At 47.3% G+C, this 10,155-nt stretch overlaps 1 protein-coding gene across 2 annotated transcripts in view; it reads right to left on the reverse strand.

The window, feature by feature from the left end:
• Positions 1–4,401, reverse strand: part of Dsp (desmoplakin) — a 47,113-nt gene extending 42,712 nt beyond the window's left edge. Inside the window, exon 1 of one of the 2 annotated variants that reach the window (XM_059263150.1) lies at positions 3,952–4,401. In XM_059263150.1, the coding sequence (XP_059119133.1) occupies positions 3,952–4,154 (203 nt within the window). In that variant the 5' untranslated portion in view covers positions 4,155–4,401. The remainder of the gene's footprint in view (positions 1–3,951) is intronic. The other variant, XM_059263151.1, reaches the window with a different exon arrangement.
• Between the last annotated feature and the right edge of the window lie 5,754 nt (positions 4,402–10,155).

Below are 10,155 nucleotides of genomic sequence, written 5' to 3' on the forward strand. Positions count from 1 at the left end.
TGGCACTACCCTCCACGGAGCTGTCACAGAGGCAGCCCTCCTGAGGCTCAGGGACCACCATATCTCCCTGTGCCCAAGAATGCAGGCAAGTCTGGCGGCAATGAAAACCTGGCATGGATCCCATAGCCAGCCAAATCCCTCCGCCAGGTTTTCCCAAAAACCTTCCTCCTTTCCCCTTGCTGTTTTCCACTTTTCAGTGAATGTTCAACCAGGAGCCCACTCTACATACGTCTTGAACTTTGTCCATGCTTTACCCATCTATATCTGCTGAATTACTACACTAAGTAAACACCACTTTTTTTTATAAGGTCTCATCAATGTCCAACGACAGATGTTCTCTCTACTTGTGAAAGCTTTTTACACACCTCCAACGTGTGTGTGTGTGTGTGTGTGTGTGTGTGTGTGTGTGTGTGTGTTGCAACTTATGGAAGTCAAGGCCTTGAGAATCCTAGGCAAGCACTATAGCGCCGGGCTATACCCTCAACTCTACCCCTTCATATCCTTGCAGTTGCATGGTCTCAGGGTACACACTCCTCTCATGTTTCCTGTTTGTTCACCTTAACTCTCCAGAAACTTCACACATGCATCCAGCAAATGCTCAGAAAATACTTGCTAAGTCAATGGGAAAAAAATGGAATTTTACATACATTAACATATAACAACAGCCTGTTCAGTCTAAAAGTTGATGTGGAAAGACTAGGGTGAGGCTAGGTAATTCTTAATGGTCCATTTCACTCTGAAGTTTAGAGGCTTGCTTCTTGTTAGTTTTGATTTATTTTATTGCTACTATTATTACTATGTTTTGCTGTACTGAGGATGGAGTATGGTAAGCAAGAACTCTTCTCCTAAGCCACATTCTCAGTCCCCATTTTGGTTTTGAAATAATGAGATCTGGATAAGAATAAGCCTTAGCATTACAACCACATATTTCTGAAGCTTAATGCCTACTGCCTTTAATCCGTCCACAAAAATCTACACTTGGATTGGTTGCAGAGCTGAGTGTGAAATTTGGTTACTTCAGTGACAAATATATTTTGGTGATCAGTATTGTATTTTAGCTACAAGAATAAGATTCCAGGAATTCTGCTTTAATTGAAAGGAGCATTAGTATGATGTCTTACGCAAGAAAAAAAAATCCAAAATTTATTTTCAAAATTCATGCCTTTTATATTAGCAAGCGTGTAAAACTTACTAACCATTTGTTAAGTGGAACAGAAGGAGAAGTTGAAGTAGATATAGATTCCATCTAACCTAAAATAAACACAGGACCAGGGGGATGCTGGGGGAAGGGGCAGGAACTGCACTGTGATGTAAATGTGATCTAAGAGTTAGTCATGAAAAAGAGACAGAAGAGAGACACTGTAAGGTGATTTCGATGGCAAAAATAAGATCCGGGTTCTCTACAGACAGTGACTGGTTGACATAAGGAAGAGCTACATACACTTATTTTAAAAATCACCACTCTAATTCAACCCGTAGAGACAAGTAAGTTTCAATTCAACTAGTAGTTTCTAAACTGAGTTTTGTACAGAGAGGAAGGAAAAAATACATAAATTTTATTTAGAAAAAAAAACTTATTAAATTCTTAATCGTTCACTTAGCAGAAGTCCCCAGCTCTGTCAGGCTGACAGGGCCTCCTGTTTCTGCAGAGTCTAAGCCATGAACAAACAGCTCCCTCCACACAGAACTAAAATGCTACCAGAAAAACAGGTCTGCGTGCATGGTCCGACTCCCCACTCAGTCTCCATTAATTGAAAATGCAGAAGTCAGCATTTAAGGGCCATTTTCTGTTCAGCTGCACTAGGACAGGTCCAGCAGGCTTGGGGGAGGGGCTCTATCACCTGGGGCTCAAAAGAGCGGTGACAGCCTCTGACTCAAGGCCCACCCCCTGACACAGCCTGGCCGCTGACAAACATCAATCCTTAAGGGGAAAAAATCCTTTCTCGAGGTGAGGTCATTTTCTACTTTGGTCTCTTTTCCCTTCCAGAAGATACAACGTTTGACAGGTCTATAAACAGGCTTTCCTTTGTGTGTGTTGGGGGCGGAGGGCGGGGAGGGGGGGACGTGGGGGGGGGACGACACAAAAATGCTGTCCAACGAAAAAACATCCTTCCTCCACCAAATTAAATGTTTTAGAGAAGAATCCTAATAAAACATGTATCACAGTTCACATATCGATGAATAAATTAAAAATATTACTTCTCTATAAAACTTTAAGAAGCCAACCAAGGAAGTAAAATATCCAATTACTAGGCACTGATGGTTGTCATTTTAAGAGGGATGGGGTGTAACAGATCAGGAGTAGAACACTTGCCTACCGTGTGCAAGGCGTTGGGTTTGATTTCCAAGACAGCAAAAATAACAAAAGGCTAGTAGAAGCAGACTAAATAATAAGACTAATAATAATAAAAACTTGGTTCATAAAGTGTTGAAAAGAACTGCTAAAGAATTCCTACATATTCTGTCCCAGACTAAAATTGCGTAATCCACACATTGAAAAAAAAGGGGGGGGCGGGGGGCTCCTTAATTTTGGGAAGGCTAAGACAGAAAGGAAATTTGAGATTTAGATGGCTGGCCAAATTTTAAAATAAACTTTAAAAACCAAGTTTTCAAATCTGCTGTTCCCAGACACAATCGTTCATGGAAATCCCCGGGCACGTTTTGTTCAGAAAACAACGATCTCTAAAAACGAGGAAAAGTACCCTGACGCTCGAGAAACAAATTTAAACAGAAATCAGGTTGCTACTGGAAAGATGGCCGGGTCTCTAAAACTGCTTGCAAAACAAAACTCGGCGGGAGCCATCAGGTTTCTCCTCCTCCGCCTGCGGGCACGGCGCAGCGGAAGTATTCAGGTAGTGGGAGAGCCGCCTCTTTCCCAGAGGCGCGACCAGGGCAGGGCTGGGAAGGGGCGGGTCGCAAAAGTCTCACGGCTCACGTGGGCTTACCGAGAGCAGCTCTGGGGACTGTGTGAAAGGATGCTCATTACCTTCTCCCACCCACCCGTGACTCCCTCGCTGTATTTACCCGACGGTCCCGCGAGGAGGACCCAGCCCTTTGCGCCGTGGGTTCCTCGGCGGCTCCTGGGCTAGGGCGCCACAGTGCTTTCTCCAGGGTCACCCTCTCATCCAGAACTTGAGCCCACTCTATACAGATCAAAGAGATGACTAATACCTATTACAAAGTCACCCAGGAGACTTATCCGATTTTTTTTTTTTTTAAGAGGCGCGGAGCCTCGGGTGCGACCGGGGTTACCGAGTGGCCAGAGTGGGGAAGTGGGAGCGAAACAGGCCGGTCCAGGCCAAGCTTGCACCCGGTGCCCAGGGCCTATTCTTGCAGGGGAGCCCCATTTGCGTCTTAAGGGAGTCTCAGGTCGGGCGGAGGACGCAACTTCCATGCAAATACCCTCGAGCAGCCGAGTAACCTAAGCTCCGCCGCCGTCGCCCTAGGGTGGCCATGAGTTGTGAGCCCTGAGTCCCCTCTGAGGCCACGGGACAGCAAAGGGGACCCCACCCCATCACAGTTTTACTTTTCATTAGTTTGCAAGCTGGGTTTTGAGGAACAAAGGCGATCGCAGCCGAGTCCACCATGCAGGGGACAGACGGACCATGGACACAACGGAGGGACCTGTGTCCCTGCCGTCTATGGCTCGCCTTCATAGTGGAGGCGGAAAGGTGGCGCCCCTAGGGCCACCCTCTAGGGCAGAAGCCAGGTGAGGACCGTGGGACCGGGCCCAGGCTCACCGTAAGGCGGTTGCCGGGGTTCCGGCACACCCACGCTCCCTGGTCTCAGTGGAGAGCGCTGGGCGTCTGGACACCCGGCCCTGCGCTTCCGTGACCTCGTGCATAGCCCTTTCCTCGGCCTAGACCTGGGTTTCCTGGTCGGCCCCGGAGCCGGGCCCCTCCCAGGCCCAAGGTCCTGGACTGAGCTAGGCGGCGGCCGGCGGGTACCCACCAGTAGCCGTCGGAGTTCTGGTCGTTGACCGTGCAGCGCCGGGAGTAGTACATCCTGCTGGTGCCACCGCCCCCGCCGCCGCCGCCGCCGCCGCCACCGACGCCGCCGCAGGTCATCTCATAGCGCAGGTCAGGGCCGGACTCCGCGCGGGTCATGCGGCCCAGCGTGTTGATCCGCGGGTGGGAGCCGCCGTTGCAGCTCATGTCGCCGGTCACTCAGAGAGCGGCTCAGCACCGCGGCATACGCGAGGCTCAGCCTCGGAGCACGCGAGGGGCTCCCGGGAGAGGAGCGCGGGCGGGGCGCGGGAGGCTGGCGGAGACGGGGACGGCGACTGGCTGGGCGCGGGAGCCGGACCGGAGCTGTGGCTCGCAGGGCGGCGCGGGCTCAGAGGAGCTGGGTCGCGGCTGGGTGTTGGTGTTGGTCGAGGCGGCGCGAGTCTCCTCCTCCCCGCTGGCACCAGGCGCCCAGGCCACACCTGGACGGCTTCTTCCCAGGGCCGGGTGCGGCCGCCTCGCCTCCCCCGCCCCCCGCGTGTCACCGACGCCTGGGGCCGCCCTCCCCAACCTGCGGCTCCGCCCTGCGCCACCTAAGCCTGAGCAGCTTGAGCAGCCGAGAGGGGCGGGGACCTGGCGACCAGACCTCCTCTGGGCGCCGCGACCCCATGGGACTTGCTCCGGTACTAGGTGCCCAGCTCCGCCACAGTGGCCCACCTTTTGGTGATCCCCCTACGTGCCAGGGGCGGAAATAAAGCGGACTGGAAGGGCCGCTCGATTGGACGACTCTAGTGAAACATTGACTTTTTGCTTATCGCAGGGAAGCCACGCCAGCTTCTATTTAAATTGCCCCAGGAGTTCGATTTCTGTTGTGTAAAGACTATTTTTACAGAGAATCTCGAAAAGGGCTTCTCCAGAAATGATTTGTCATGAGGATAAAAACACTCCCGCTGTTTTCCATCGGAAGACAGAACAATAGAAGTTTCTTATTTTCCCTTTTGACTCTCGTTTTCAACAAGAAGCTATGAAGACTGAAAACTTGGGACCTAAGTTTTCAACCTGGTGTAGTCCTGTATCCTGGCACTCCCGAATCAGGACTGAGTTCAAGGCTAGTCTGGGCTGCATACCAGGACTTTGCCTGAAACAGAGACAAGACACGGCTTTCCATTTCGCTGAAAGAATCATGAGCGCGCTTGTGATAGGCTCCTGAGCCCCAACCTGGGTCCCTTTCTGCGCCCCAGAACCCAGACAGATACCGTCCCTGATGAGTAACACCCAGTCAGAACATTCCACTGATTTGTTCCAAGTCCACTCCCGGTTAGTAGACGTGTGTTAACTACACCATGGTCTCCATGAAGTGGCTTTAGATACAGACTCCGTACACTAGACATTTAAAGCTGTTCGAATAACTTGAGACAGTATTAAATGTTCTTTAGTAAGCAATACTTAAAGAACTTTGCAATAAATATTTCTCATCTTCCTAAATAATGCCAGTTAGCTTTCCTGGTTGTACAATGTATTCTCAAATGTGTATGCGCTGGTTAAAGCAACCCAAAAAGTAAATATCAGCCGGACTGTGGTGGCACACGCCTTTAATTCCAACAGTTGGGAAACAGAAGCAGGTGGATCTCTGTGAGTTCGAGGACAGCCTGGTCTACAAAGTAAGTTCCAGGACAACCAGAGCTGTTACACAGAGAAACTCTGGGGTTTTTTTTTGGGGGGGGGGGGGGGGGACAGGGGACGACAATCAAACTACACCGGCATGGGAGAAGGGGACATCATAAAATGTGTGTCATGTGTACTTCTCCGTTGACACTTCAACCTTTTGGACACAGTTTTGACATTTTGCTTCACGACTGGCCTGAGCAGACCAGCTTAAACCCAAGGAGACAAACACACAGTTGAGGTTACAGTTTACTGTGTTAGCACTCCCACTGATTTCTACTACCATCTTGATTTCCTGTTTCTAATAAACTCACCTGGCCAAGAGTGTAGACAAAACTGCTTTTTCAGAAATAGCATCAGTGTCTGGATGTCAGCCTCCACGCAAACAACCCATAATATCCAAAGACATTTGAGGTGTCAGTAACCAATGCACAAAATTTGGTTTGGGATGTTTTCCCTCTTACACATCTTGTTTGTCCAGCAAATAACTATCACTTACCATACGGGAGGGCCGATATCAGACCGCACAAAAGACGGCAACAGAGAGCATGTAGCCACTGTTCTCATAAAAGCTATAGGAGAACTTCAGTTTAAACAATTCAGAGAGCCCCTTTCTCCAGTACTGCAAAGGACCTGTGAATTCACCTTACACACAAGCCACTTATCTACAAAACACCTGGAAGCAAGAAAAGCTCTTCTCAGCCAAAGAAGGTCTAGCATTGGCTAGTCAGGAGCCAGGCTGCCCACACCACCCAGACTCACAGTTGGTCAATCTAGTTACAAAGCAGGAGAAGAAGTGAAACCCGCAGCCCACCAGATGTGGACTGTGGCCATCGTTGCTTCCTGACCTACCTCACTGCATCCTGCTCTTCTTCGGGTCCTCCCAAGAATATCGGTGGCTCCAAAACTAACCAAGCACGCCTGCCTGTGGAGACAGCAATTTCATTTATCTTTCTCTAAGGCGAGTCAGGAAGATAAAGGGATGAAATAAGTAGGTTGGCACAGTAGGAAGATGGACTCAGACATACACACAGCATTAGCTGTCTAGGCTGGCTCATGTTGTGATAAAGGTTGAACATCAGAAGACCATCGTTCTGAGCTTTGTGCTATAATTTACTCAGGCAAGAATGCAGCTCAGAAAATGGAAAACGCAATATCTGTCTTGCCGACCTTCTGTAGTAAGGACCAGAGATGAAGTACCACATGGAATCATTCTTTAAAAAAATGGAAATTGCAGGCTGTGGCCGGAATGTAAAATAGATGAACAAAAAGAAAAAATGGAAATTGTATATAAAGCTTAAGGCACCACCCACTGAACCAAAAACTTTTTCCTAGGTGTGAAGCTTTAGTGTTTCCATCTTTATCTCTAGATCGGAACATACATTGTTAACATATATTCCTATGGTGAGCCATATTGAACATCTAGTTTAGGCCAGTCCATAGGTTTGATGCTAGACACACGAAGAAGATGCAGCCCTTGTCCTGTAGAATATCACAATCTGCATGAGGAAAGCAGTCACAACAGGGCATTGCATATGCTGTTACATTCATGGAACTGTGAGCACACAGTAAAGGGTTGTGAAGCCTGTTTCCTACAACTGGGCTTTCAAAGTGCAGGCTTGGAAGTCTGGAAGTCTTCACGAGCCGGGCTGACTGAGGTCAGCTATTTTTTTCCCTGCCACTTGTAGATAGCTCCCCTAGTGCTGACAGAGACAGTTTCCTGACAGGCAACCTTGTCTCTGGCTGACCCTAGAAATGACCTTGCAGTTAGGAAAGAGCCCTCAGTCATATCCTGAGCAGATTTGAAACACTGAACAGAACACCTTGATTTCAATGAGATTAAGAGATACCATTTGCTGGCTCAGAATCCCATGGGATTCCCTCATTATCTCGTTGTAGTAAGTGATACATCTTTGTTCCAAAACCATTGACAGCCCCTGCGTTCAAAATAGCCAGTTTGCCTGCTAGATGAGGAGTATTTTAATAAACCAGAACACACAGAAGCTTGGACTAACGTATGTGCAATAAAGGAAAAGATCTATTAAAATGGCAGATAACTTTTTAGCTCCAGAATGTGTAGTGGCTAGAAATGTGATTCTGAGGAAAAGTATTTGTCTGACACATTTGAGCCTGTGCTTGACCCATGGCACTGCAAGTGTGTGTGTGTGTGTGTGTGTGTGTGTGTGTGTGTGTGTGTAAAACACTTAAGTATACATGACCTTTCTTTTCAGAGATTTCATTGAGGAGAGCATTTTGATAAAGCAAATAACATCTACTTTAGAAATAGGGAAACGTTAAAGTATGTTTTTCAGGCCAAAACTATATTTTTCTTGATTTAAGTTCCTGATAAACAGGAGAATTTTTCTGTTTGCAGTGAGTTTTGTCTGTTTGTCTATTTTGGTTTTTGTTTTTGTTTATTGCCAAGGAAGGTGGCACAGTTTGTAAAAATTAATGATGTGAGAGGAACATTTCAAATGCATTCTCCACTGCAGTGATGAAATTCCCACACACTCCTTCTGCCCCTTGTCTTGGTTTTCACTCTGGTAACAGCTAATAAATTGTACTGATTTTCATGTAGTTTGTTTATGTGGTTTGGTATTCCAAACAGGGTATTATGCTATAGTCTACGCTAGTCTAGAATTCATCATCCTCCTGCTTCTGCCTCTTGAGTTCTCGGATTACAGGCATGTACCACCATGCTTAGCTGAAACTTTGTGGGTATTTTGTTTTGTTTTGTTTTGTTTTTCAAAACAGAGTTTCACTGTGTAGTCCTGGCCATCCTGTAGCTCACTCTATAGAACAGGCTGCCCTTCAACTCAGAGAGTGCTGCCTGCCTCTGCCTCCCAAGTGCTGAGGTTAAAAGTGTGCACCACCACCACCCCATCACAGTGTATTTTTTAAATTTTGTTTTATTTTATGTGTATAGGTGTTTTACCTGCAAGTATTATCTGCCGCATGCATACTTGGTTGTAGTCGGACTTTCTTTGGACTGCCAGCTCCTAAATAATGACACGGAGACTCCTTATTAAGTATAGAAGCTTGGCCTTAGCTTAGGCTTGCTCCCAACCAGCTCTTATAACTTTAATCAACCCACTTACAATAATCTATGTTCTGCCGCATGGCTCATTAGCTCTCCTCCATACTATATAACCGATTCCCTGTTTTCCTGGCAAATCTCCACCTCACCGATTCTTCCTGAGTTCCTATCTCTGTCCAGAAGTCCCACCTGTCCTCTCCTGCCTAGCTATTGGCCATTCATCTCTTTATTAAACCAATCAGAAGGTGTCTTGGAAGAGACACATCTTCACAGTGTACAAAAAGATTATCCTACAATATTTGGTGCCCATGGAAACTGGAAGAAGGCATCAGATCCCCTGATGCTGGTGTTATGGATGATTGTGAACTGTCATGTAGGTGCTGGGAATTGGACCCAGATCCTCCGGAAGAGCAGCCATCACTCTTAACCAGTGAGCATCTCCCCAGCCTCACCCCACCCAGTGTGTTTTTGTAGAGCAGGGCAAGAGCAAGGCTAGTCCTCTTGAGCTAGGATAGCAAGGGAGGGCCTCTGCTTTAATGCCTTGCTCTCCGCCTTGCCTGCTGACCACTCCTCTGGTGGAGGCATCAGGCATCTCTGGCCTTCTCTCCTCCAGGCAAGGACTCACTGCACAGACTCATCACACACACACCCCAAGTCCCCCTTTTTAATATTCTCTCTAAGTAGTTTCCTAAGTTCATCCTGTGGTGAGAAACCATCAATCTGAGATGCATGCCAGAGTGGGAACGTTTTCTCAAACTTCCTTATTCAAACTATATTCAGTCAAGATGTAGCTCAGTTTTCGGTGGACACCACATACATACATCAAGTACTGAATGGAAACCAGGAATGAGATGCTCCCCGGCCTTGACCGAAAGAATTCAAAACTCATACCCGTGGAGAACTTCAGAAATGAAAGCTGATTAAGGATCGTTTTATGTTAGATGCTTGACTTTGTAGTCTCCTCTTGGGTACTGGGGTTCGAACCCAGGGCCTTGCACATGCAACTCTGTCACTGTGTTGCATCCACAGGCCCTGTGGTTCCAAAACTTGTAGACTCTCCACACAAGAAAACCTGTGAAGACTGTCAACAGAAGATCAGAGTGGGGCCAGTCGGGCTATAGCCTGGGTAGAATTGGTCTTACCCATCATGCCTGGACCTCCTCTGAGGCTCTGACCCAAAAGCTTTTCCACATTGTAAGTGTCATGTAATCAAAGCCCGCATTTTAATAGCAGAAGGACATTCGACCCTTCCTTGAGTTACTTGATATTTCAAATATCAGAATTCTATCTGTTTCTAATCTTGTGTCACTATGCCAAAATTCCTGTCCAGTCAGGCATGAAAGAACACATTTCTGAGCAAGATTTCGTATCTACCTGAAACCAAGAAAGTGTTCTATTAATTGTTATTTTCCTAAACTAAGTGAATGGGGTGCCTGGATACTTGATAATAATAAAGTGATGTGCCTGCTTCCTGGGGTCACAAAAGCATAGGCATTGTTATATTTGGTC

Source organism: Peromyscus eremicus, chromosome 5 (genome assembly GCF_949786415.1).
Source record: "Peromyscus eremicus chromosome 5, PerEre_H2_v1, whole genome shotgun sequence".
NCBI classification, from domain to species: Eukaryota; Metazoa; Chordata; class Mammalia; order Rodentia; family Cricetidae; genus Peromyscus; species Peromyscus eremicus.